The sequence below is a fragment of the Mus musculus genome, chromosome 1, assembly GCF_000001635.26.
Source record: "Mus musculus strain C57BL/6J chromosome 1, GRCm38.p6 C57BL/6J".
Classification (NCBI taxonomy): Eukaryota; Metazoa; Chordata; class Mammalia; order Rodentia; family Muridae; genus Mus; species Mus musculus.
In genome coordinates this window covers 171,437,459-171,465,046 of record NC_000067.6, presented here as the reverse complement: position 1 = coordinate 171,465,046, position 27,588 = coordinate 171,437,459, and the positions used below count along the sequence as shown (strand labels likewise).

The following is a 27,588-nucleotide window of genomic DNA, read 5'->3' as shown; positions in this document are numbered from 1 at the left end:
CTTTTTACTTTTTTGATTTTTTTTGAGACAGGGTTTCTCTGTGTAGCCCTGGCTGTCCTGGAAAACTCACTCTGTAGACCAGGCTGGCCTCGAATTTAGAAATCTGCCTGCCTCTGCCTCTCAAGTGCTGGGATTAAAGGCATGAGCCACTCCTGCCCGGCTGTAGCTGTCTTTTTTTTTTTTTTTAAAGATTTATTTATTATTATACATTAATACACTGTAGCTGTCTTCAGACGTACCAGAAGAGGGTGTCAGATCTCATTATGGGTGGTTGTGAGCCGCCATGTGGTTGCTGGGATTTGAACTCAGGACCTTTGGAAGAGCAGTCAGTGCTCTTATCCACTGAGCCATCTCGCCAGCCCTGTAGCTGTCTTAAAACCAAGAAAATCAACCCTGTCTCGAAAGTAAAAACAACAACAACAAAAAAAAAAACATAAAAAAAATTCCAAGTATGGAATGGAATAGTTTAATTAAACTGTCCCCATGCACCCTGAGGAAAACTGTCACTTCATTCCCAACCGAACCCCTTTTCCAACCAATCGGTCCTTACTTCACAGATCCTGCCAAAATAAAAAACAGCCGAGTTGGTTGAAGTTTGAGACGTCTGAAGCGCAGCGTAGTTATGAGAGCCTCGTTCATTATTCTTCTTCTCTATAGAAGGGCCCAAATGGTAAGAGAGCAATGACCATCAGACCTATCTTGCTAATTGCTGCTTTCTCAAACATTTGATGATGGAGGAACTCTCCCTTAGAGGACGACTTGGGGAGGTCCACCATGAAGGCCAGGCAGGAGAGTGCACAGACACTTCCTCCGCCCACTTCACGAAATCCCCCTCCAGCACAGCAGCACCTTCCTCGCCCACGCAGCAGCAGGAGGCTACGGAACAGCTCTGATGCCCGGAAGCTTTGCCTTGAGTTAAGAATATAGTCCTGGGAATCAGCCATGGGTTGCTGGGAAGCAGAACTTTTGTGTCTTTTCTTGTTTATACAAAGTAGCTCACAATCCCTAAAATATTCCATGTTCAACAAAAAAGAAGTCTGTCAAATGAAGTTTTTATTTCCAGCAACATCTGTCAAATATAAACACACAGAAACACAACCTTGCCAAAGAGCTAGAAAGCCCTTCTATATAACAATATCAATTTACAACTCTCTCTCTCTCTCTCACACACACACACACACACACACACACACACACACACACACACACACACACACACACACACACGAGGCCACCAAAGAGCCAAGACTATAAAGCTCGTATCTTCTCCATCCACACATATCTTCAAAGGGTCCATGCGGTAGTTCCAGCCAAATGAAGAGTGACTAATGGCCACCAGTTCCAGCCTTTTCTTTAGATCACTTTAAATCTTTCTTACTCCAAGTCTCTTGGGAGCTAACAGAGCTCTCCCACCTCGTACGGACACCATGTCAGTTTACTTTGAATCCAGGAGAATCCCAGTGGCACATTTTGTGGAGACAGAAGAGAGGCTCCGAAGACTAGAGACCTGAGGTCACCATCCTCAGCCCCTCCTTTCTGCAGCTCCCCCTCTAGAGTAGCTGGCACCCCATCCGGGGAGGAGAAAGCAGGGAGCTAGGCTTAAAGTCCTTATTCAGAGGCCTTTACAGCCAGGTATTGGTTTGGGTTCCTGTCAGCCCAGCCACTATTACTGTCTAGTCTAGGACTCTTGCCCAATCCCACATAGGAATGGGGAACGAAAACTTTGTAATTAGTCTCGGGCCACCCAATGGTGGTAAGGAAAGGAGGGAGGGTGGGAAAGAGGAGGGGGAAGTAGATGATGTTTTTAAATTTATACCCTAGCTAGAATAAAAGCAAGGGGTCCTGTGGGACCTAGAAGACATTGAAGGCATCCTGTGCAGCTACAGCCAGCAGGGGGCTGGAACCTGTAGCACCTGAGTAAGGCAAATGGACAACGGAGGAGCCGCAGCAGGTCACACCAGGAACGACGAGGTCTGTTTGAATTCCCCCTGGGAAATAAAACATCCAGTCAACTTCACAGTCTCGTTTTGCTCACAAACACGCAAAGAGGCTAGAAACGGCCACTTGAAGCACAAGGCCTCCCCTCCTCGGGGCAGGTACACTCACCTCACTTCGAGTACTGGGCTGGCTGTAAATGACCTTCTTACCCGGTGCAGTCCTGTGGGCAAACCAGAAATGGGGGACACTCAGGCCCGAGTAATTGATGTATCTGTGCACTATCAGGGCCAGAATGGAGGCATACTTTGCAGAAAAAGTGAGTGTTTAGAAGGAAGGAAAAGTTCAGGAGACAAGAACAGAAGTCTAGGCTGTCATCCTCTCCAAAACAGCTACTTCCACCCCACCCCTATTCCCACCCCCAGGGCTCAGCTCAGCTCCAAACCACACACATCCACGATCTTATGAAAGAACCCTGGGACAGCACCATGCTCACCCTTTCTTTGTTCCTGAAAAAGAAAAAACAAAAAAAGTGTACTGACAATTCTGGAATTTCACTTTCTTTACAAAACACAGACATAAGAATATGCTTTTGTTTTAATCACAGATGTGAAGACATGAGGCTGAAGCAGCTGATTATGATTTGCCTCGTGCTCTGATAGAGGTGCGGTTTTGCCAGCTGCAGATCAGTTTTGACATTTGGAATTCTGGGAACTTTTTAGAGGGTATACAGATGCTAGGGCCCCAAGAGGCAGGGCAGCTGGCTGTTGATCAAACAGGAGTGGGGGGGTGGGGATTTGGAAAGAAATTAGATTGGAAGATTTTTTTTTTCTACTTTGTTTCTCTCCTATCTATTGTTAGGGGAAAGTAGCAAAGACTGGCTACAATCATGATTACTATCAGAATAACACAGCATAGTGCATAGCATAAGAATTCTTCATAGGAGCTAGACCAAATTACCATGCTCCCCTGGAAGACGATGCAGGCACATAGAAAATGGCATCAAGTCCATACTGGGACAGCACCCACAGACCACGCAAGGATAAAGGAACATACTATACTGCTGGGTACAGTAGTACATGCCTATACTCTCAGCACTTGGAAGGCTGAGGCAGGAGGATCACTGTGAGTTGGGAGGGAAAAGCTTCAGACCAGCCTGGGCTATCACAAACCAACAAGCTTCCAAGGGAAATACTCACTTTCAAAGTATCCACGGCTATAGGCAAACCAGACGCCAAAAATCAAGAGTCCAAGGAGAATCAGTGTTACCAGGACAGCTGCCACGATGCCCCCCACATTCAGCTCCACTGTGGAACACAAAGGGGAGGTCACTCGCCTTGATGTGCGGCTATGGTGCCGAGGACAATGCTGTCATGAGCCCATGAAACCCAGGCTCTGACCACACCCCAAGCTCTAATCTCAGGCCCCAGCCACATCCTTACTCACCAGCATCCATGTGTGCAGCCTCTGACCTCATGGCTGTCCCATATCCATTCTGGGCCTGGCAGTAGTATTCACCACTATCAAAGGCTGTCACGGGGTCAAAGATCTAGAGGGAAGAGAACAAACTGGCTTCTTGCTCAAATAAATCAGGCACCCGCCCTATTAGTTCTCTGACCTTAAGAGAGCCCTGATGTTTCTTCCCACTCTCAGGGGTCTTATGACTGGCCCCCACCCCCCATCTTTCACCTCTCCCCTTTCATACCAGATCCCCCGACTTTGGATCAATAGTGAATGAAGAATTCATGAAGGCCCGGGTTTTCTTGGCATCTGCTGTAAGCATGGATATCCCGTCCTTGAACCAGGAATATTCAGAGGGTGGGGAACCATCATGCTCTGAGCAGGTCAGCACTGCCCTGTTCCCAATGGTGACAGAGGAGGGGACACTGATCGTCGGCTTGGATGGAGGTACTGGGGGGGGGGGGGGGAGACGGTAAAAAGAAGATGATGAATACAAGGGGCAAGAGTACACACGTGTAGGTAAGAAACCAGAATGATAGTCTCAACCAATCAGAGGCACCACCCGCATGCCCTTAGGTCCTATCAAACCAGGGGGCTCACCTCTCTATCCTCACCTGCTATCAGGTTCAGGGAAGCCACTAGCTTTAAGCCTACATGAGACTACGTGGCACGTACCAAGCACAGTGAGGTGGATGCTGACCTCCCCGTAGTTCTGGCCACCTTCCTCGGAGACCATGCAAGTATACTCTCCATTGTCCTTCCGGGTCACAGAACTGAACGTGATGCCACTGGATGAGAAGGTGACTCGGTCCGCATAGGGAGCTACCAGGAGATGGGAGCAGAGGTTGAAGAGACAGGGTCAACTGGGGAGCAAGGCCCGAAAGACACATTCTTCATCCTCCACTGAAGGGAGGTACTCAGAGCTCCAGGGTGTGTCCCCACCTCTGGAATCCAGGCTGGGCAGTGTCGATTACTCGGCTGTTCTTAGTGACTTCGACAACTTACCTGTGATCTGGCTGTTATAACACACAAGTGCAGTTGTGCTGCCTTGGACGAACTTCCACTCCACTCGGGGAGAGGAGAAGCCAGAGTAGGTGCAGGTCAATTTGATGGCTGCAGACGGGAGCAAAACGGGAGAAAGATGGAGCCCCCAAACCACAAGCTAGAGTACACGCCCTCCGACCCCCGCCCTAACCCTCCAGGGCTCTGCCCAACTCACACTCGTTCTCGGGAACCTGGACGTCAGATTGAGCAGTGTACACCGAACCCTTGCCTTGTACCAAAGAGCCTAAGGAAAAAAAAAAAACAAAAGAAGGGGGACCCCATCAGGAGACAAGAGCTGCCACGGAGTAGGACGATCACAGATCTAGGGGATGAGGAGGCTGAAGGTTTAAGGTGGAGGGAGGGAGAGTCAAGCTGGTTGGTACCCTAAGCATTTTCGATGTGTTCTTTTTCTACCGGTACCATTCCTGTGGGTGGAAATACATGCTGCATTTCAAATACAACTTCTCCTATTTTTAACGGCTTCCTCTATGGCTCTCAATACTCTAATTAAATCCCTACTTGTCCAAAGGGAGCTTCCAGAATGACATTTCATGGTTCAGAGAAAGCTCCACAAAAGAGTGCAGCCACTTGTCAAAACAATCTTGGAAGGGATCCAGCAAGCTGGAGGCAAGTGGGGGTGGGGTGGAGGTAGGATGAGGATAGAACAGGCAACTTGACATTTGTACAACATTAGCCGCTCTTCGGGGTGTTTTCAGAGATGTTAACACTGTTTGATCCTTGAAACAAGCACCACATATCAGCAGGACAAGAGTTATTACCCTAATTTTACACGCGGAACTCAGACTACAAGTAAAGACAGGTGTTCAAGATCACACAACTGGCTTCGAGGTGGGGCAAGGACCAGAATTGATCTCAGATCGCCTCATTAGATAGAACTGCACATTTGCTAAATGAAGAAAAAGAGAAAGGCTGGAGGTAGACACAAGGAGCCAGGAGTTAAATAATACGGGAGTGGGAAAATTATCAGGGTTCGTAGGAAAAATCCCTAAAGTACTAGTGACAGAGGACTCTGTGAACACACACACACACACACACACACACACACACACACACACACACACACACACATATGAGCACATACACCTTCATTTCATTTGTCTTCAAAGTTCAAATTCACAAAGAATGTGTTTATTTATAGCTTTAAGGCAGAGTCCTTAGATAAATGCAGACAGACACATATGGTGCAAGCATGAAGTACCTTTTCCTGGATTTAAATACCCACAGAACTGAATAGAGTCTCTTGGCCTCTGAGATTCCTGTTTCTTATCTGAAATGTAGTCGTTTAAACTAGATGGTCTCCAAACTCCTGCTTTCCTCCACACCTTCTGACATCACTGGTTTTTTTTTTTTTTTTTTTTTTGGTTTTTCGAGACAGGGTTTCTCTGTGTAGCTCTGGCTGTCCTAGAACTCACTCTGTAGACCAGGCTGGCCTCGAACTCAGAAATCCGCCTGCCTCTGCCTCCCAAGTGTTGGGATTAAAGGCGTGCGCCACCACTGCCCGGCGACATCACTGTTTAAAGAGCACTTTTTTTGTTTCTGCAGTGCAGAGGATCAAAGACAGGGTCGGGTACATCATAGGCACGTGTTTTACTACCCAGCCACACACCCAGCCAGGCCTAGAGTACCTTTATATGCGTTTATTTCAATCAGACACAACTTGGTGAATTAGTCCAGGTATTACTTTGTGTCGGGTTTTGTTTCTGTTTTGTTTTGTTGGGAAAGACCAGGTTAGCTTGGCCTTCCACTTCCACTACTGGTGTGTAGGTAATCCATCTTTCTAACTCAGATTTGGGAGATCTCTGAAGGATCGCCCCAGTTTCAAATCTCCCTGTATAGCAAGAAACTCTCCCTCTGCCTTTCTCCTTCCCACAAGAGTGGATCCATCCCAGGAGCTCTCTCTCCCTAATAGAGGGTCTTGTATGATTAATGACATCCCAGATCTATGTGTTTTGCCTGTATGTATGTATGTGTGTATGTATGTATGTTTGCATGTGTGTGTATGTATGTATGTTTGTATGTGTGTGCATGTATGTGTGTATGTATGTATGTGTGTGTATGTATGTATGTGTCTATGTATGTATGTGTGTATGCATATGTGTGTGTATGTGTGTATGTATGTGTATATGTGTGTGTGTATGTATGTATGTATGTGTGTATGTGTGTGTGTGTGTGTATGTATGTGTGTGTGTGTATGTATGTATGTGTGTATGTGTAAAGTGTCAGAGGACGTCAGAAGGCAGCATGTCTCCTGGAACTACAGTAGGTACAGGAGACTGAACCCAGATCCTCTGCAAGGGCAAATAGCGCTCTTAACCTCTGAGCCATCTCTCTGGACCCTCAGACAGCACTCTTTTTGTTTCTTTGTTTGTTGTGTTGTACTGTGTTATGTTTTTTCGAGTCAGGGTTGCTCTGTTTAGCTGAGGCTGCCCTGAAACTCGCTCTGTAGACTAGGCTGGCCCCGGATGCAGAAACCCACCCCCCTCTGCCTCCCATGTGTCCAATTTAAATGTGTGCGCCGCCACTGTCATGCTCAGATGTTACTCTTAGAAAGTCAAAACTCACTGATTCTATAAATTACTTCTAATACTATAACGTTGCATATTTTTCATGATAATTTTAATATTGAACTCATACTCAAGTATAACAACAGATCTAGTAATTAAATCAAATAACCCTCATTAAATTAGAAACTCTTTCTGGGGATGTGATTAAAAGCTCAGTGGGTAAAGACACCTCCCACTTGATGATGCAATCAATCAATCATAACCAGGCACCTCCCACTTGGTGATTCAACCATAACCAGGAACCTCCGCACCTCCCACTTGATGCAAACATGTTTGTTCCCCAGAACCCATGTCAAGGTCAAAGAAGAGAATCAACTTGACAAAGGTGTTCTTGGACATTGACACACATGTCAAACAATTAAAAATTGTGGGCTGGAGAGATGGCTCAGTGGTTAAGAGCACTGACTGCTCTTCCAGAGGTTCTGAGTTCAATTCCTAGCAACCATGGTGGCTCACAACCATCTGTAATGGGATCTGATGCTGCCTTCTGGTATGTCTGAGGACAGTGACAGTGTACTCATATACATGAAATAAATAAATCTTAAAAAAAAAAAAAAAAAAAAAGCAAAGGCAAGAAATCTGATGCAAGTTCCAGGTCAGCCTAGTCTATGCAGTGAATTCCAGGTCAGCCTGATCTACAGTGAGTTCTAGGCCAGCGTCTGGTGGCTCACAAGTCATCCTCGCCTGGATGCTGGGAACTTTGTTCTACAAAGGCTCAGAAGTTTCATGATTTGCCTTCTGTGATGCACACACTGTGATGCTTGGCCCAGATTATCTCACTAGAAATGAAGAAGGACTTAATGCCACAGCTGTTAGAGCACTGCCTAAAGAAGGTCCCCAGTTACAGGCCCACAGCGGGCAAAACACTGCCTCGCCCCAGGACCTGCTTTCTACTAGGGGCAGGGGCAGTCAGAAACCATTACTTGACAAGGACTCTACTTCCCAACACTCCCACCTCAACCCGAGTAGGAGGTGGAGATGGTGAGGTACCCCAGTGTCCCCCCACACTCCCAATAGTGTTTCCTCCCTCTCCTTTCCACAGGTATGACTCCAAAGAACACTCCCGAATAAAATGTCTTGTATGATAATTGATATCTCAGAGTCAGCTTCTTAAGAACCCAGCCTGTGGCCCCACCCGAAATAGAGCGAACATCTGATTAAACTGAGATGCAGTCTCTGAAATTTACATGCACACACAGGGACCACAGTGTATGAACAGTAGTTATTCCTCAGTCACTTCTGATGGTGAATCAATTTTTTCACGAATCAACTAATTAATTAGGAGGGTGTGTGGACACGCCAAGGCAAGAATGTGGCGGCCACATTTCTCCCCTTCTTCCATCCTGTCAACAGCGTCTCTTGTTTCTGCCACTGTGCTGTGTATGTACGTCAGGGCAGCTGGCCCTCAAACTTCCCAAACCTTGCTTTTTACGTGGGTTCTGGAGACGGAATTCAGGACAGGCTTAACCACCACGTGCTTTTCACCTGCTAGCCCCCCCCCCAGCCCCTGAAATTTTTTGAGCCCCTTCTTTGAAATGATGAGATCAAAAAGACGTCAGGTGGTGATGGCACAAACCTTTAATCCCAGCGTGCTGGGGGCTGAGGCAGGCGGACCTCTGGTGAGTTCCAGGCCAGCCTGATGTATAGAGGCAGTTCCAGGGCAGCCAGGACTATAAAAGAAAACCCTGTCTTAAAAAGCCAGGAGGGCTGGTGAGATGGCTCAGTGGGTTAGAGCACCCGACTGCTCTTCCGAAGGTCCAGAGTTCAAATCCCAGCAACCACATGGTGGCTCACAACCATCCGTAACAAGATCTGACCCCCTCTTCTGAGTGTCTGAAGACAGCTACAATGTACTTACATATAATAAATAAATAAATAAATAAATCTTTAAAAAAAAAAAAAAAGCCAGGAAAAAAAAAAAAACAAGGATTACATCACATGTCTCCTGTAAAAACAAAAACCAGGAACCTGTCTTTAAATATCTATCCAGCTCCCTCCACTACCCAAAGCCTGTTGGCTATGATCCACCTGTACCAAGGCTCAGGTAGGTGAGATGGCACAAGTAGGTAGTTACTTGGTAACAAGTCTACCGACTCAAGTTCAATCCCTAGGTCCTACATGGTAGAAGCAGGGGGTCAACTCCCACCAGTTTTCCTTTTGCCTCTCTCTGTGTATGCGCGATGACTTATGTTAGCCCCCAACACACATACACACACAACAGCGAATCAGACATAATTGTTTTAATTTAAAAATAAACCTAAGCCAAGAAATGACGGCAGACGCCTTGAATCCCGGCACTTGGGAGGCAGAGGCAGGCGGATCTCTGTGAGTTCAAGGCCAGCCTGGTCTGTAGCAAGTTCCAGGAGAGCCAAAGCTACACAGAGAAACCTTGTCTCAAAAACAAAACCAACCAACCAACAAACAAAAACTAAATTTAAATAAATAATTATATAAATAATAAAATTAATTAATTAATGTCTACCATGCCTGCCTACGCCTCCCATGATTCAAATCCAGCCTCAACACCGTGCTGTTTCTATTCATACAAAGACTCCTCAAGCAATCTGGCCCACGTCCCTTACATGCCTTTGGAACCAGGCTACCCACGTGCAAACCCCAGCTGCGTCTCCTACTGGACTGCGTGACTGGGGCAGGCCACTTCAGCCATTGTGAGCACTCTGGCAGTCTGTAAACTGGAGATGACAACCATTTCTACATCAAAGTGCAGGTCCAACAAGGCAATACAAATAAAGGGCTTAGCCTGGAATGGTGCACACACCGTGATCCCAGCCCTCGGGAGGCAGAGGCAGGTGGATCTTACTGAGTTCCAGGCCAGTAAGAGATGAGACAGTGAGACGGTCTCAAAACAAACTCCAAAGTGCTTAGAACAGCATCTGACCAACAGGAGGCACCAAATAAGCACTGTGCCTCACCATCACCATCACTAAGTCCATCTGTTCACACCTCGCCTTCTGACATCAACATTTGCTTCAACGACACATTTAAATAAGCAGTGAGCACTATACAAGGGAGCTTTAAACCCCAGCCCACCAAATTAGGGGCTCTCCCTCATGGACACCCGCCTACAACAGGATGTATCACTTTCCTGCCCTCTATTATTCCCTTGGCCTCATCACTGACGTACCCCGCAACCCGCCTCTAATTTAACCTCTGACACCAACATACTCTTACTTTTTCTTTAAGATTTTATTTATTTTTTAGTTATATGAGTATACTGCAGCTGTCTTCAGACATACACTAGAAGAGTGTACCGGATCCCATTACAAATAGCTGTAAAAGCCACTATGTGGTTGCTGGGAATTGAATTCAGGACCTCTGAAAGAGCAGTCAAAGTTCTTAATCGCTGAGCCATCTCTCCAGCCCCCAACATACTCTTACTTATAGTCTTAATTTACATGGTAAATCAAAACGAGAAATTCCATCCTCTCCATTATAAAGTTTTATTTACTTAAAATGAAAAATCTACTTTTAAAGCCAGGTGTGGTGACGTATGCCTTCAGTCCCAGCACTCAGGAGGCAGAGGCTGATATATCTCTGAGTTCGAGGCCAGCCTGGTCTACAGAGCAAGTTCCAGGACGGTCAGAGTTACAGAGAAACCCTGTCTCAAAACAATCAAACAAAAATAGGTAAACAAAATATCTCTTTTTGTGTGTTATTTCATTTATTTGTCTTTTATGTGGATGAGTGTTTTGTCTGCACAGATGTCTGTGCATCATGTGTGTGCCATGCTCAAAGAAGTCATAAAGAGGAAGTCAAAAACCTCTAGAACTAGCAATGATGATAGTTGTGAGCTGCCACATGGATGCTGGGAATTGAACCTGAGTCCTCAGCACTCTTAAGCACAGAGCCATCTCTCCAGCTCCAGCTTCTCTTACTTTTTGCTTTGAATGTTTAATTTTTGTATGTGAAAGAGACATGGACTCACTATGTAGATCAAGGCAGCCTTGAACTTGAAATTCTCCTGCCTCAGCTTCCCCAATACTGAGCTGCAGGTGTACGGCACCACATATACCTCCTTCACTAAGACTCACAACACAAAAAGCCACAAAACTGAAGACAAGCCTTTCGGCCTCCTCAAGCTGTGAGTCTGTACTGGAAATCCATCTTCCGTCCCAGTTGGAATGGAGCAGGCAGTGTCACAAGCACAGGGACACAACCGCTCAAATGCCGCAGCAACCCTCAGAGATGGCTGACAGTATCAGGACTGCCATTTTCAACATGGAGAAAGCGAGACCTAGAGCAATTAAGAAGTCTACCAAATAAAAATCTAACCAACCTTTAAGATAGGCAGGAGGGCCGGACAGTGGTGGCGCACGCCTTTGATCCCAGCACTTGGGAGGCAGAGGCAGGCGGATTTCTGAGTTCGAGGCCAGCCTGGTCTACAGAGCGAGTTCCAGGACAGCCAGGGCTATACAGAGAAACCCTGTCTCGAAAAACCAAAAAAAAAAAAAACAAAACAAAACAAAACAACAACAAAAAAAAGATATGCAGGAAGACCTCTGTGAGTTCCAGGACACCCCAGAATACCAAGCCAGCCAGGGCTACAGAGACATAGAAAGAGCCTGTCTCAAAACAAAACACCTAGCCAAGCAAACATGGAAGAATGACCTCTACCCACAGACCAAGTTAACAGTGAACAGTAGCAAAGTTTCAAACCAACTCAGTACAACTGCAAGGTGGTTGCTACTCAACCTCAACACTCCACAGCCTTCCCCCCAAGGCAGATCCAACTCTGTGGCCAGTGTTGGAGGACACTAGGCAGCATAGGTGTCAAAATGCAAATATCTAGCAAGAGAATTCCCCGCCCCATCTGAGTTGTGTGAAGCTTCCCAAGTTCTCACCCACTCTGCTGTTGCAACACAAAACCACTTCCCAGCTGTTTCCCAATCCCTGCCTTTGCTCAAGCTTTCTCTGCTGTGGGAAACACCCTTTCCCCTCATTACCTGTTTGGCAACAGTCCCTTTTTCTCTTTCCGGGAAATGACCGGCCACACCCCAGTCCTCTCGGAGCCTCTTCCCTAGGCCTTCATTACCCCCTGCAGAAACACCGCTGAAATACTTCTCAAGCCTTTAGTTCTAACACTTGGGAGGCAGAGGCAGGTGGATTTCCGAGTCTGAGAGCCAGCCTGATCTAAAGAGTGAGTTTCAGGACAGTCAGGGCTGTCCTGTCTTGAAAATAAAAGTCCTAAACTCTGTGCTACATATAAACACTCCCACGACTTTCCAGCAATTGCCCAGACAGCAGAGACCACGTCTGGTTTGTTAATTTAAATATTACTCAACCGCTAGCATAGTGCCTGATACTACGTATTTGCTGAGTGGCACAGAACACAAACAAATTAGGTCCTAGCAGACCTTTCACTTTACTATCTATTGTTGAGGTTTATCTTAAAAAAACAAATCCAATTTTTAAATGGGAATGACAGATGGGGAGATAGCAAATGCAGGGGAAAACAAAACAAAGCAACCTTGTTTCCAAATCCAATCTCTGTAATATTTTAATACTAACACATTCTTAAAGTTCTAGTTTCCGGGAGAAGAAAACTAAAATTATTATTTTTGTTTTGTTTGGGATGGGGTCTCATATAGCCCAGGCTAGCAGGCTAGCCTCCAATTTCTGTACCTCCTGCCTTCACCTCCTGAATTCTGGGTTACAGGAATACTGCACCATGCACAATTTCATGCATCACTGCGGACTGAATCCAAGGCGTCCATCATACATGTGAGACAAGCACTGAACTAACCAAGCTGCCTTCCCAGCTCCTAAAACCTAGTTTTGTTTTTGTTTGTAAGGTTTTATTTTTATTTATGTGTGCACATGTGTGTGGGTTTCCACAGATGCCAGGAGAGCAACAGATCCCTTGGGGCTAGAGTTACAGGTGGTGGTGAGCCTCGAAACACTGGTGCTAGAAACCAAATTCAGCTCTTAACTGATGAACCATCTCTCAAGTCCTAGATAGATGTCAGAAGAGGGCACTGGATCCCCTGTAACTGGAGTTACATGGATGGTGATAAACTATCATGGGGATATCCTGGGATCCGAACCCCAGTCCTCTATAAGAACAAGTGCTTTTTTTTTTTTTTTTAAGATTTATTTATTTATTTATTATATGTAAAGTACACTGTAGCTGTCTTCAGACACTCCAGAAGAGGGTGTCAGATCTCGTTACGGATGGTTGTGAGCCACCATGTGGTTGCTGGGATTTGAACTCCGGACCTTTGGAAGAGCAGTCGGGTACTCTTACCAACTGAGCCATCTCACCAGCCCAGAACAAGTGCTTTTAACCTCCCCAAACTCCTTAGTTCTGTATTTTAAAACCAAAGTGGTTTTAGTTCTATTCCGATGCTTTGTTCTTTTTTGAGACAGTATTTCACTATGCAGTCCTTGAAGTGCCTGTCCAGAACAGGCTGGCTTCAAACCTACAGAAATCCTTTTGCCCCTGCTTTCTGAGTGAGGGCTAGAACTATGAGTGACTGCTTGAGATTTCTTTGTTTACACCACCTCTCCAGACTACAAAGCGATTTTAAATGTAATCATCTTGAAACAATATTTACGTTCTCTACACATTAATTCCCGCTGTTTTGTAAACGGGATGGCTGCACCTGGGATTCGAGGAGTCTGCAGGTGTTGCACACAGTGGCCGAGGCTGGTGCCTGCATCTAAGGTTGTACACTGGTACCTGCAGAGCTGCAGGGGAAGGACAGACAGAGAGCCAAAAGGAGAACAAGAGCCAGGAAAACTTCTAATGCAAGATCCAAAATAGCAAGAGATGGGAGAAACGCCTGTCTGGCTGTCTCAAGTCAACGGGAACAGAAAAGGGGATGTGAGAGTTATAGGAGGGCTGGAGAGACTCACCAGGTCCTTCTCAGACGAGAGTCAGACATTACCACTTGGTCACTGAGTGAGGTAAAGCCAGTCTCGTTAAACATGTTGCCGTCCTCGTTTATTCGTGGTTCTAAACCAAGCGAAAGCTTGTCACAGTGGCACACAGGTGTAATCCTGGTACCTGGGATGCAGCAGAATAAGGAGTTCAAGGCCAGCCTCAGCTACTTGGTACATCTGAAGCCAGCCTGCCTGCCTGCACTTCATGAAGTCAGGTTTCCTTGAGACAGGGTTTCTCTGTATAGCCCTGGCTGTCCTGGAACTCACTCTGTAGACCAGGCTGGCCTCGAACTCAGAAATCCGCCTGCCTGCCTCTGCCTCCCAAGTGCCGGGATTAAAGGCATGCGCCATGCCCTGCTTGAGGCCAGGTTTCAAAGACAATAAAACATCACGACAAACCACAAATTTTGCTTTCCTACTCCCAAAGCACGGGTCTTCACTGCTTAAAAAGTGGGCTTTGTTTGGAGATAAAAATAGGAAAAGGTGACTCCATTCCCTTCACCTTCAATGTTTTATAACAAGAGGAACAACAGCAAAACCTTCATGTATACTCAGTCAGCAGAAAAGGAAACTGTTGACGTGTATACACTGCTTGTGAGGTAAGCTCCATAAAGGTTTCCGCTGTCAGGACTGCACTGTTTCCCAAACTCTCTAACTTACATCCTAACTCCCAGTGCCTCCGAGGATGTATCTGGAGACAGAACCACTAAAGCAGCAATGATGTTAAAATGAGGTTACTTCAGGATGCTTCAATCCAACTCAACTGCTCTCCCTCTAGTAGACAGAGGCACATAGAGGCACACTTTGGACCGTGTGGCACGTGAACAGACAGCAAGGGCGGAGCCATCTGGCGGCAAGGAGAGAGGTCTCATGGTCAATTCCAGCCAGCGCCTTCAGCTTAGACGTCCAGCATCCGGAGCTGTGAGATGACTTTTGACAAGCTAGGCAACCTGTGGGATCTATTATTACACCGGCCCTAGCAAACTAGCACAGCAGTCCTCCAGCTTCCGTGTGCACCCATATCTGCATACCACATACATAAAAGAAGGCGTGAGGACATACCTGCAAAGAAGCTGAGTATCAGTGTACTCTACCAGTGATGCCATCACATCTGAACTGTACCAGGAAAGCCACCGACTAAAGCAAACTGAATATTCACTATGTGCCAGAAACTCCAAGCCCTTCAGTGACTTAATTCATTTAATCTTACACTAATTATATGAGACAGATACAATTATAGCTCTCATCTTTAGTGAGTAAGTGGGGCACAGAAATTAATTTGTTCAAGGTCACAAAACAAGTGGGTGGTGGAACTAAAATTGTAATTCACATTATCTGGTTCTGGTACGTGATACTATATCAATAAACCCGCTCTAATACAACCCCACCCCCACCCCCGACATCCTGTGTATATTTACTTGTGTGTGTGCATGGATAAGCACATGCCAATGTGCCCACGTGGAGCTCAGAAGACATTCTGTGGAACTCTTCTCTTCTTCCACCACATGATCACAGAAATCAAATTCAAGTTGACAGGTATGGCTGCAAGCCCCTCTATCCACTAAAGCCCTCTTGCTGACCCTTTGTTTTTTAGGCAAAATTTCACATATGACCCACATATGTCCATCTGACCCATATTTTAGGAAGAAAGATAATCCTTAAAATTTTTCTCTTCCTTCTGCAAATGAAGTGGCAAATGTAAAAACAAAACAAACAAAAAAAGCCAGCAGGGCATAATAGCCCACACCTGTAATCCTAGTACTTGGGAGGGCAGAGGATTGAGAGTTCAAGGCCACTCATCCTCAGCTACATAGTGCAGGCAAGTCTGGGCTACATAAACTCCTAACCTAAAGGGGAAACAAAGAAACAATCAAAAAGAACACTATGGCATCCCCAAAGCCAACTTAAATCATTCTGAACTGGCCTAAAAATATCTCCAAAATATAAAGTTAACATATGGAATGATGCCCACACCCATTGCTATATACTCTGCTCCCCTGGAATTCACAAAGGGCAGCTTCCCGGGGGCTTCTGAGTGTTAGGATTAAAAATAAAATGTATAGGGCTGGAGAGATGGCTCAGCAGTTAAGAGCACTGACTGCTCTTCCAGAGGTCCTAAGTTCAATTCCCAGCAACCACATGATGGTTCACAACCATCTGTAATGGGATCTGATGCCCTCTTCTGGTGTGTCTGAGGACAGCTACAGTGTACTTATATACATAAAATAAATAATTCTAAAATAAAATAATAAAATTTATAAATAATAAAAATACTAAGCATATAATTAAAGATTTTATTTTATTTTATGTTTATGACTACACTGTAGCTGTACAGATGGTTGTGAGCCTTCATGTGGTTGTTGGGAATTGAATTTTTAGGACCTCTGCTTACTCCAGTCGGCCCCGCTTGTTCAGTCCCTGCTTGCTCCAGTCCAAAGATTTATTTATTATTATAATTAAGTACACTGTAGTTGTCTTCAGACACACCAGAAGAGGGTGTCAGATCTCATTACAGGTGGTGGGAATCACCATGTGGTTGCTGGGATTTGAACTCAGCACCTTAGGTAGAGCAGTCAGTGCTCTTACCCGCTGAGTGATCTCGCCAGTCCCAAGCATATAATTATAAAATCTCTAAGAATGATTCCACTTGGCTGCCTCCAATATCTGAGCTCTTTTGCCACATGTTCTATATTTCTGTAATAAACAAGTGTATCTGAAATATCATAACTTGGAGCAATGATTCTCAGCCTTCCTAATGCTGTGGCCCTTTAATACAATTCCTCATGTTGGTGACCCCCCCAGCCATAACATTATTTTCACTGCTACTTCCTAACTGTAATTCTGCTACTGTTATGAATCATTATGTAAAGGTCTTAGTTGAGCCCTGTGAAAGGGTCGAGACCAGGCTGAGAACAGACTCAGAGGAAAGAGGAGCTACGAAGGTCTTGGGGAACCAGAGCAGAAGGGCCGCTGTGAGCGCAGGCCAACTTGGACAACTGAGTGAAACCATGTCTCAGAACAAGAGAGAGGGAGGGAGGAAAATCAGATAGACTACACGAAGAAACGTGGCCAAATAAATAGGAGAGGCAAGCACAAAGCCAGAAACCAGAGGGCCAGGGCTGAAGCGTGCAGCGGGATGGCAGAGCACCTGCCTGGCTGTACAAGGAGGAGAGGAGAGAGAAGGGGAAGAGAGATGGAGACAAAGAGACTGGAGGAAGAAGGGGAGGACCCGATATCGGCTAACAGTGGCACACTCTAGCAGGACGTGAAGAATGTTCAAATAAACACTAAAGGTGAACTGAGGTAACAGATGAGGAAGAAATGTGAGCTGTGGGGAGGAAAAGGGCACAAGAAGAGCAGAGCACAGATGTCCGGGAGGGAGACACCAAGGACGGAAAGCAGGAAAACATGAACGGGAGACTCAGACCAGAGTAAGAGAACAGGAAATAGAACGATCACAAACTATTAACAACTAAGTCAGTCACCACTTATTTCTATGAGAGAGATGATTTCCTTTACACACTTACACACACACACACTTACACACACACACACTTACACACACACACACACACACACGCCCCCAATACATTGGGTTTCTGTAGCCCCTGGCTTGTCCAAAGCAGTACATATAACATGCCGGTCTGAAACTTTTGACAATCCTGCTTGTTTCTAGATTCCTGGTACTACAGGCATGTCCCACCAAGCTGGGCCTAAGAGACCGTTTTTCAAGAGAGCTGGTAGTCTACCTAGCTGATGTGTTCTCCCCACCCCCAATCCTTATCCCCAGGAGATACAATCCAAAAATGTTTTGCTGACACCCGAAACCAAAGAAAGTAATAAACCCAAAACTTTCAATGGTTTTTCTTACATGTGCGTAACTATGGTAAAGCTTAATTCATAAATTAGAAACAAAAGATTAATAACAGTAACTCATAATAAAATAATGGCAATACACTGCGATAAAGCTTATTTTAAAACGTATGTACTATTAATAGCAAGCTGTGGCGGTACAGGGTACTTGTGATCCCAGCACTTAGGAAGGGGAGGCAAGAGATCAGGAACTCAAGATAAGCCTCGGCTCCACAGAGAGCTGACGGGCCACCCTGACTGCACAAAAACAAAACCCACCCCACATTCATGTATTCTTTATTTCTGGAATTTTCCTTGTAAATATTTTCAATCCCAGATTGACCACAGGCAACCAAAAATTCAGAAGCGAAGGAAGACAAGGATCTGTAACACTGACTAGGTAACTAACCCCAGCAATCACGGTCAGTTAACCCTGACTAGGTAACTAACCCCAGCAATCACAGTCAGTTAACCCTGACTAGGTAACTAACCCCAGCAATCACAGTCAGCCAAGAAATAATAACAGAACAGCTGCGACAAACTGCTTTTCCAAATCAAATGCAGGTCTTCCTGCTCGCACAGCAAGTATCTAGCTACCTCCCCAGACTTTCATCCCATTTCATAGATGAGGAAAACTGAGGCTTAGAAGAGTTGCCTCATAAGGCAAGGGTCTTAGGCCTGTCCAAGTCTTTTGTGTTCTGTTTGTTTGTTTGCTTGCCTTTATTTTGGCAGTACTGGGGACTGAGCCTGGGACCTGATTCAGGTAACGGAAGGGTTCTATCACTGAGCTACCACCCCAGGTTCAAATCTGCCCATGTATCATCATCATCACCTTTTTATTTTATGTATATGGGTGTTTTGCCTGTAGGTATGTCTGTACCATGCAGCATAAGCCTGTAGAGGCCAGAAGAGAGCACCAGATACCCTAGAACTGGAGTTATAGATGGCTGTGAGCTGCAATGTGGGTGCTGGGAATCAAATGCAGGGCCTCTGGAAGAACTGCCAGTGCTCTTAAACCCATAAGCCATCTTTTGCCAAGCCTATCCATTTCCGTTTGTGAGGTTCCAAAACTCCACAGCCAAGCAAAGAAAACCCACCCAGTCTTCAAGGTCTAGTTCCAATGGCCTTCGATCCCTGTTTCCCACCCACCCCCACCCCACACTTAATTAAAGGTAAACTTAAAGATTAATATATGAAAGCAATTTATTGTTATGTGGAATGGGAAAGAAAAAAAAAAAACAAAAATATCTCCATAAAAGGAGGCTGGAATATGGCTCAGTGGTTAAGCGCCCCAGCTGCTCTTCCAGAGGTCCTGAGTTCAAATCCCAGCAACCACATGGTGGCTCAGAACCATCTGTAATGGGGTCTGATGCCATCTTCCGGTGTGTCTCATGAGTGACAGTGTACTCATGTACATAAAATAAACAAATATAAAGAAAACAGGTAAATGGCTAAATTATAGAATAATCATACAATACAATAGACCTTGGTCAAGGTGTCTGTTGTTTGTTTTTGAGACAGGACTTCTCTGTATAGTCCTAGCTGTCCTGGAACTTGCTCTGTAGACGAGGTTAGCCTCCAACTCAGAGACCTGGCTGCCTCTGCCTTAGGAATGCTGCGATTAAGGACATGTGTCAGCACACATGCATGCCCTTTAAGTTTCTTCTCCTTTGTTTGTTTGTTTTCCCAAGCAAGACAGGGTCTATGTAGTCCTGGCTGTCTTGGAACTCTATCTGTAGACCAGGCTGGCCTCAAACTCAGAGATCTAGCTGCCTACCTCTGCCTCCCAGTTCTGAGATTAAAGGGAAGGGACACCACCGAGCAGCTTAAACTTTAATGTATATGCATGCACCGCAATCATTCACAGACGTCTAGAATGGGAGAGTAGCGAGTGTTTACCTTCAAGCAAGAGTGCATGTGATTTTTTTCTACAGTCTTTTACTTTCGCAGTTTTCTACCTGGAGCAGGTTATCACTCTGCTTTTGAGAGTGAGTCACTCTGTAGCAGACAGGACTCCAACTGACTCACTATCCTCCAGTCTCAGGCCCCCTGGTGCTGAGATTATAAACAGTCTCCAACAAAGCCAACTGCCCTTCTATCACTTAGGTAAGGTTTTTGATTTTTTTTTGGTTTTTGTGGGGTTTTTTTGGTTTTTGCTTTGTTTTGTTTTTTTTAAAGATTTGTTTACTTATTTTATGTATATGAGTAGTACACTGTTACTGACTTCAGACAAACCAGAACAGGGCATCAGATCTCAGATCCCATTACAGATGGTTGTGACCCACCATGTGGTTGCTGGGAATTAAAACTCAGGACCCTTGGAAGAGCAGTCTGTGCTCTAAACCAATGAGCCATCTCTCCAGTCCTGGGTTTTTTGTTTTGTTTAATTTCTTCTCTCCTTCCCCTCCCCTTCATCCCCAGCTTAGGAGCTGGAGAGGTAGATGTCTTGGCAGTTAAGAGAACTTACTGCTCCTGCCAAGGACCCAAGTTCAGTTCCCAACATCCAGCCATGTGGCTCACAACTGACCATATCTCTAGCTCCGGGGAATCTGAAGCCCAATTCTTTTTTGTGTGTTTGTTTGTTTGTTTGGTTGGTTGGTTGGTTGGTTGGTTGGTTGGTTTTTCGAGACAGGGTTTCTCTGTATAGCTCTGGCTGTCCTGGAACTCACTTTGTAGACCAGGCTGGCCTCGAACTCAGAAATACGCCTGCCTCTGCTAGGATCAAAGGCGTGCGCCACCACGCCCAGCCTGATGCCCAATTCTAGCCACCCTGGGGACCCAAACATATATGCTCATAAACACATAAATAAAATAAACCACTAAAAAATATGAATAGAGACAAAGATGGGTAATGCCCATTCCAGAAGCCATGGGTTATTAAATAGGAATCTCAGTGACAAATGTGCTTAACAAGTCCTTATCAATTATTGGTCAGACAGCTCCAGGGGTCCCAAAACTATGAAGGGTATTCCCAATGCTCTTAGCTGCCCACCAGCACTAGACAGTAAAACTCCACTGTTAAAAGACACAAACATACTTGATGGCAAGACATTGAAAAATCAAGCTGGAGGTGAATTAGAAGTGTCCTGCCTGCTGGCTGACTTTCACATGCTGGAAGATAATATGCAGGTGACTAGAAACGTGAAATAACCAATGGTGTTACTGAGCTGTGGACCTTGTGTGCTGCAATCTCAACCTGCCATGCAAACCATGGTCACTGATGTAATAATGGCACAGCCGTTATAGGGATAACCAACTACATCAGAGGACCACTCCGCAGAAGGGAGGTCAAACCCAGACCCAGTACCACAGACTCCATCGAAAGAATAGGCTGGGGCAGTCACAGGCCACAGGCCGTGAGACCTGCTGCTTCATTTTGCTAAACGGACATGCTATGCAATGTCCTCCTAGCTACTTATAGTAGCCAAAGAAACTTCCTTTTTGCAGCAGAAAATGGTTAAAGACGTACAATGGATTGAGATCCTGAAACTAAGTAACTATTGAGTGCTCATCTCTCCATCCATCATCCTCAAGGCTCTAAGAACATCACAGAAAGGGGAGTGGAAAGAATGTGAAAGGGGTTAAGGTGGTGAGATGAATGGCTCAGCATGCAAAGGCACAATTCTCCCGAGCCTGAATCCAATCCCCAAGTCCCACATGACAGGAAGTAAAAAGGAATACTCAACAGCTGACCTCAACACACTACAACCACAGGCGTATACACTACAATAAATAATTTTACAATTTGATTTTTAAAAGCAGTACTAGCTGGGCAGTGGTGATGTACGCCTTTAATCCCAGCACTCGGGAGGCAGAGGCAGGCGGATTTCTGAGTTTGAGGCCAGCCTGGTCTACAAAGTGAGTTCCAGGACAGCCAGGGCTATACAGAGAAACTCTGTCAAAAAAAAAAAAAAATCTGGTGGATGCAGAGGAGGGTCGTGAAAGGCTTTCTTCTAGGCTCGGCACAGCTGTTTCATGAGAAGAGGCAGCTGTGTTTGCCTGCCCATGAGTTTGGACCCACGGAGATTTGGTCAGGGACTGGGTGGAGCTTCTGGCTCCCTAGCACGAGATCCCACGGTAGCTACTGGAGGAGGTGCTGTCAGCACTGGTGTAGCCACAACTGCCTTACTCAGGAACCAAGAGCCTGTATCACCACCCGCAAGGCCTTGGTTAAACTCAGCGGATCACAACAGAAACAAGGGCAAAACAGAGGAACGATGAAATGGTGCAGCAGGTGAAGACGTCGCCGACAAGCTTGACACCACGGTAGGAGAGCCAACTCACGCAAGTTCTTCCCTGACCTCCACATACAGACACAGACACACACACACCACACACACACACACACACACACACACACACACACACAAATTAGTTCTAGGCTGGGCATGGTGGCACATGACTTTGATCCCAGCATCTGGGAGAAGTAGCAGGCAGATCTCTGTGAGTTCAAAGCTAGCCTGGTCTACAACAAAGCGAGTACCAGGACAGCCAAGGATGTTACACAGAGAGACCCTGTCTCAGAAAACAAAAAACAAAACAAAAAACAAGCAGAAAAAAAAATTTAGTCCTCTTTAAAAAAAAACAAAAAAAAACAAAAAACCCCAAACAAACAAACAAAAAAAAACAAAGGAAAGCTGTGGAATCAGGAAGGAAACCTGGAAATCTGCCGGGAGGGAATGGGATAAAGGCGGGGAGGGAATGTGAGCGTGACGGGAACGCACTGGATACAATGGCACCATGAAAGAAATTAGAAGTCCTGTCTCAGCTTCAGCACGCTGAGTTTCAGCCCCATGCTACCACACCCAGCACAAAAGTCACTGCCTGCCTTTCGCTCCCAAAGCCCCAAAGCGTTCTGCGCTTCCTTGACAGCCCAGCGGTATATCAAGCAGTTGAGGATCCCACTTGTAGCTTTTGGCTTCAATCCCCCACCCTGCTCTAGCTGTGGATTGTCTCTGAACCTTCATGAAGCTGGACACTTCATGGAGGCTGGAGACTTCAGACACCAAACAGTGCCCCCCACCCCCCACCAACAATGATTTTGACATGAGGATCCAGCCCAGGCAGACCAACTACTTCCTTCTACTGTTATAATAGGAAACCCTTTTTTTTCCCTCTTTATCCAACATCCTGTTAACTATTAGAATAGTTCTCCAGGTACTTTTATGCCACTAGTTTCGTTTTTTAAAAAATTAAGGAAGTTGAAAAAGAGAGAAGCCAGCCAGCCAGCCAGCCAGCCAGCCAGTCTCTGGTTCTCTATGAACACCACAATACCGCACATCTAGGCATATGAACTTCAGAAGATGCTCTCAATATAACAAACAAAAGCTTTCTGGAGGTTGGAGTGACTGGATACAGAATGCCTGGGCAACAGGAAGACTGTGAGTCCCACCACAGAGCAGGCTCAACCCTCTGACGATGGCAGAGATTGGTCATGACAGTGGAGGTGAGGGGTGGCTTTGACTCCATGGCTCCCTCCTGCCTTTTGCAGACTTTCCAGTTTTACCAGTTCAGACCCCTCCCCCATCCCCCCCACTGCAAAGGAAAGTCACACCGGCCAGGACATCACTCACTCAAGAGACCTGGCATCAAACTTCCTGCCAGCCAGCTGCTTCCTCTAGTCCCACCCCCACACCCTAAAACAAATGACACAAGCTGGACTTTGGACAGAAACTCTGCTTATCAGGGAGTCCCAGGCAGATGAATTCCAGGGTTTCAATGCCTGGAAAACCCCAATATGCATTTGCTCATCCTGCTACCCACAGCCTCCGCCCAACCCTGAGAAACTTCTCTCTCACTTAACCTTTGCTTTTGGACACCTGAGCCTGTGAGTCCTGAAATTCCCTAGTCTCAAATCCAACAGATGTGAAAATCAAGCCCCATTACTTCCTAATTTACCACATAAAATGTGTGTAGCACTTCAATCTACCTTTGCGGGTTTGGGAGAGGGCATGTTGGCACCCTCCCCTGTGAATCTCCAGCTGTGTGTAGACGGTGGCAGATCCAAGCAGCCAAGGCCATACTCCCTATAATACCAGAGTGTAAGAATAAAAACTACAGCCAGGCATGGTGGCACACGCCTTTAATCCCAGCACTTGGGAGGCAGAGGCAGGCGGATATCTGAATTCGAGACCAGCCTGGTCTACAGAGTGAGTTCCAGGACAGCCAGGGCTACACAGAGAAACCCTGTCTGGGGGTGGGAGGGACGACCACCCACAGTCCGAGTTCTATGAGTTCGAGGCTACTAGCCTGGTCCACCCAGCACATTTCAGGCCAGCTAAAGCTACACAGAGACTCAAAAGAACAACAACAAAAACAAGAAGGAGGAAGAGGAAGAGGAGGAGGAGAAGGAAGAAGAGGAGGACAAGAAAAATCTCCAGGCTATATTAACAATCAAGCTGTAATCTAATAATCTATCGCACAATGTAAGTCTCATTGTACATCTGCATAACAAAACAATAGAAAAATATACATAAGAAACTCAGCCAGATAAAGCTGTAGGGGCAAGAACTGAGTGGGAGTGAGCTACTCCACCCTTTGATAGATCCTGAGCCTCAAACCCAGTCAACCAACGTGTTTGGAATAAGCAATTTTTGGAACCACGGCAGCTCTGCCCAAAGGAGAACAAGGCTGGGGTCCTTGACAAGCCCAGGTCACAAAGAAATATCACCGCTGAAAGCCTTCCTGAGCCAAGTCTAGCCTGCTGGAGTCCTGCCCAGCATTTTCTCCTCCTAGGGGTGGCCACCCACTAGCATCTAGCTTCAAGAGAATGATCATTTCCTCAGGAGGAAACAGCAGCAGGACTTACCAATCCACAGTTTGAGGGGGAGGGACTCTGCTCCAGTACTCCAATGGGTTTTCGTGTGTGTGTGTGTGTGTGTGTGTGTGTGTGTGTGTGTGTGTGTGTGTGTGTGTGTGTGTATGTGTGTGTGTGTGTGTAAGGTAAGAGGGGACAGAGAAAATGTCAGCGTTCCACGCCTGGCTTACTTCCCTCCCTTCTGGATACAATAAAAGTTGACCCAGCCACTGGCCCCTGCATGTAGCTGAACCCTTTCCAAGTTCAGGTTCTCGAGGGAATGAAACACAGCATTGTGGGTCACCAGTCCCAACTCTCCAGGCTCAGCTCTCCCAGCCTGTCTGTGTAGCCTGCCCACTGAGTAGCTCAGGCTGGAGCAGTCATCCACTTAGCAGGCTGGGCTCAATACTTAGCTATCCCGCTCTTTCTTTTCCTCCCTGACGGCAGAGCCCACGGTGAGGAGTAACTCAGAAGCCAAGGACACTGGGGCAAGCTGTTTGTGCTTCCTTCACACCGGATGCCCCCACAAGAGCCCTCACCTTAAAACTCAGTAATCATAAAATAAAGCCATTGGGAACTGTTCCTGCGTCCTTTGACCTAGTCTTGTAAGGACAGCATTCTTACACCCTCACAAAATCCAAAGGGGTAATAGCTGTGCGACAGTAATCCCTTCATGTATATGTAACGTAGCTATTAACTCCATTGATCCTCATGGCGTGCGGAGGACTTGTAGTATTACTTCTGTTTTATAGCAGAAAAGACTGAGCTCCTAGCCTAGGGGCACAGGACAGACAAAAGAAAGAAGAACTCCTGATGAGGTGGCCCGGCTGACATTTCCATCCTCATTTGCACTAACCAAATCACTCCCTTCCCCCAGGTCTACCTTGATTTCAAAGTTACACCATGAAGTGTATTCTCACCCACTGCCACCCCCTACGTGTTATTTCCCTAGGGCCCCCTGCCCTGCCAAGCAAATAAATGCCCCACCTCACTCAGGCTTCCTTGGAACCACCGCTGCCTGCTCAAAATGATCTTGTCACCATCCTTCTCTTTGGTGGTGAGTGCTAGAATTAACGTAGGAAATTAGGGGAAGAGAAAAGGAAGGAGGAAAGGGGTTGGAAGGAAGTCGCTCCAGGGCTTTACGTAAGTCTAACAACTACGGTCCTTGATCCAGAGGAAACAGTACACAAAACAGGAATGTGGGTGTGGCTAGCAATCTAAGATATGAACAGAAATGAAACAAGTGATGGCCGGGCAAAGAAAGGAGGAGGGGACGGAGAAACAGTAGTAGAATTCAAAGGTGAAGTGAGAGACTCTAGTGGAAGGGATTTCATTAATAACAAGAGAGCTGATTCTGAAAGAGTAGTTTAGATCCTTCTTATGCCTCATGCCTGAGACGCTGGATCTCCAGGAATGGGAGTCAGAGGGCTCTGGTTCCATCCCCAGCTTCTTACCCTCTTGTAAAACTGGGAAGGTCATTTCCTCTCCACAGATTAATTTCCTTATCTGTACAATGTAGAGAAGTAGACTCACCTATTGTCTAGGCCACTCCAAAGCTTTACAGTTGTAATGAGAAACAAGGGACCCATCTCTCCATCTTGGGGACTTAGTCTTATGATTGTTCTCCAAAAAGGTTACCAAAACGAACTGCCTTTAGAAGACAGCGATACTGACTGTAATGGTTTATTTCCTTTATCCTCTCTAAAATACTAACCGTGAAGGGAAACAGATTCATACGGAACACATTCCAACAACAGGAGTGTGTGACACTCAGGAACCAGACATAGCACACCCAAGTCCCTGGGTTTGGTCCTCGGCTCCGAAGGGTGGTGGCGGCAGGGAAAGGAGACAGATAAATATACAGGTGCTGACACACACTGACCAAGGGAACAAACCAACCTACCTCACACTCAACCTCATACAAACACACCTCGAGATAGTCATGCCCCAGCATGCGAGCCTGGCTGTTTCTCAGGAAAAGGAGTCGACAAAGAAACAAAAAAACTCTCATTCCGGGCAAGGGGGAGGGCAGAGTTCTGGCTCTAAGGAGATCCAGCCAACCAATAGACCTACTCTTGCCCCAGGGAATCCTTACTCCGTCAACAACCTTAATTAACGACTCTTTGCTACCTAGTCAAGAAAGGAATTCTGAATCTGAGAAATTTTAGAGAATTCATTTCTTCTTCAGACGCCGAACCTCGGCATTAATCCCAGAAGGTCTACTACTTAACAAGAGGAAGAAACCCTTCTACAAAAGCCAGGAAAAGAAATCTTCCCTACCCAGCCCACCCCCCTCCTCATTACATTTCCTTCTAGGGCACTTGAGCCAAGGGAGTCCGGGTGAGAGGCTCAAGGTTTCTCTGAGATCTCCGAGAATGTCGGAAGGGCAGGATAGACCTTCCCAGACGTATACTATGGAGAAGAACGGCTAGCGAAATAGTTGGGTTTGGGGAGGGTCCTCGGGTCGTTAGGGGAGACCCAGAACCATGGACCCTCCCGGGTTATTTTTGGTGCTTCCGCAGAGAGGGTACTCCCGGCACCGAGTGGGAGGTAGGGTCACAGATCACCGGCTTGGGCGAAGGGAGCCAGCCAGTCTCCCGGTGGGGGAGGGGAACGGAGAGTGACCAGACCCGGGCGGAAAAGTGGACTCCCAGGGCGAGGCAGGCAGGCAGGTTTCTGGACTCCTCCCTTCCCGTCGGCGCGTGGGGATCGTCCTCTTCCAGCCTCTCCCCGGACCCACCTAATCCTCCAAAAACTCTAGGAACTCACCCAGGATCATAGACGTGAAGAGAAACAACAGTTTCCTCCCGGCTTTCCCCTCGGTGCCCATTACAGTTACAATCCCGACGCGACGGGCACAGCAACTCCAATGGGAACAGCCTCGCGATCCACTGCCCTGGGCTGGACTCTAGCAGCCAGGTTAAGCCCGGCCCGCCTTTCTCTCCACGCCCGGTGGGCGGCGCCCGGCTTCCCCGCGTTCCGATTGGTGAAAAGAGAGGGAGCTCCGATGAG

At 46.5% G+C, this 27,588-nt stretch overlaps 1 protein-coding gene across 1 annotated transcript; it reads right to left on the bottom strand.

Annotated features, from left to right (window-relative positions):
- Positions 1-453: 453 nt before the first annotated feature.
- Positions 454-27,486, bottom strand: F11r (F11 receptor). Its single transcript, NM_172647.2, has 10 exons — positions 27,346-27,486; positions 4,616-4,684; positions 4,402-4,509; positions 4,072-4,218; positions 3,641-3,846; positions 3,382-3,484; positions 3,135-3,242; positions 2,432-2,444; positions 2,107-2,158; positions 454-1,988 (listed from the first exon to the last, which is right to left on the bottom strand). The coding sequence occupies exons 1-10, from the start codon at positions 27,404-27,406 to the stop codon at positions 1,953-1,955; spliced, it is 903 nt and encodes a 300-aa protein (NP_766235.1). The 5' UTR covers positions 27,407-27,486; the 3' UTR covers positions 454-1,952.
- Positions 27,487-27,588: the final 102 nt, after the last annotated feature.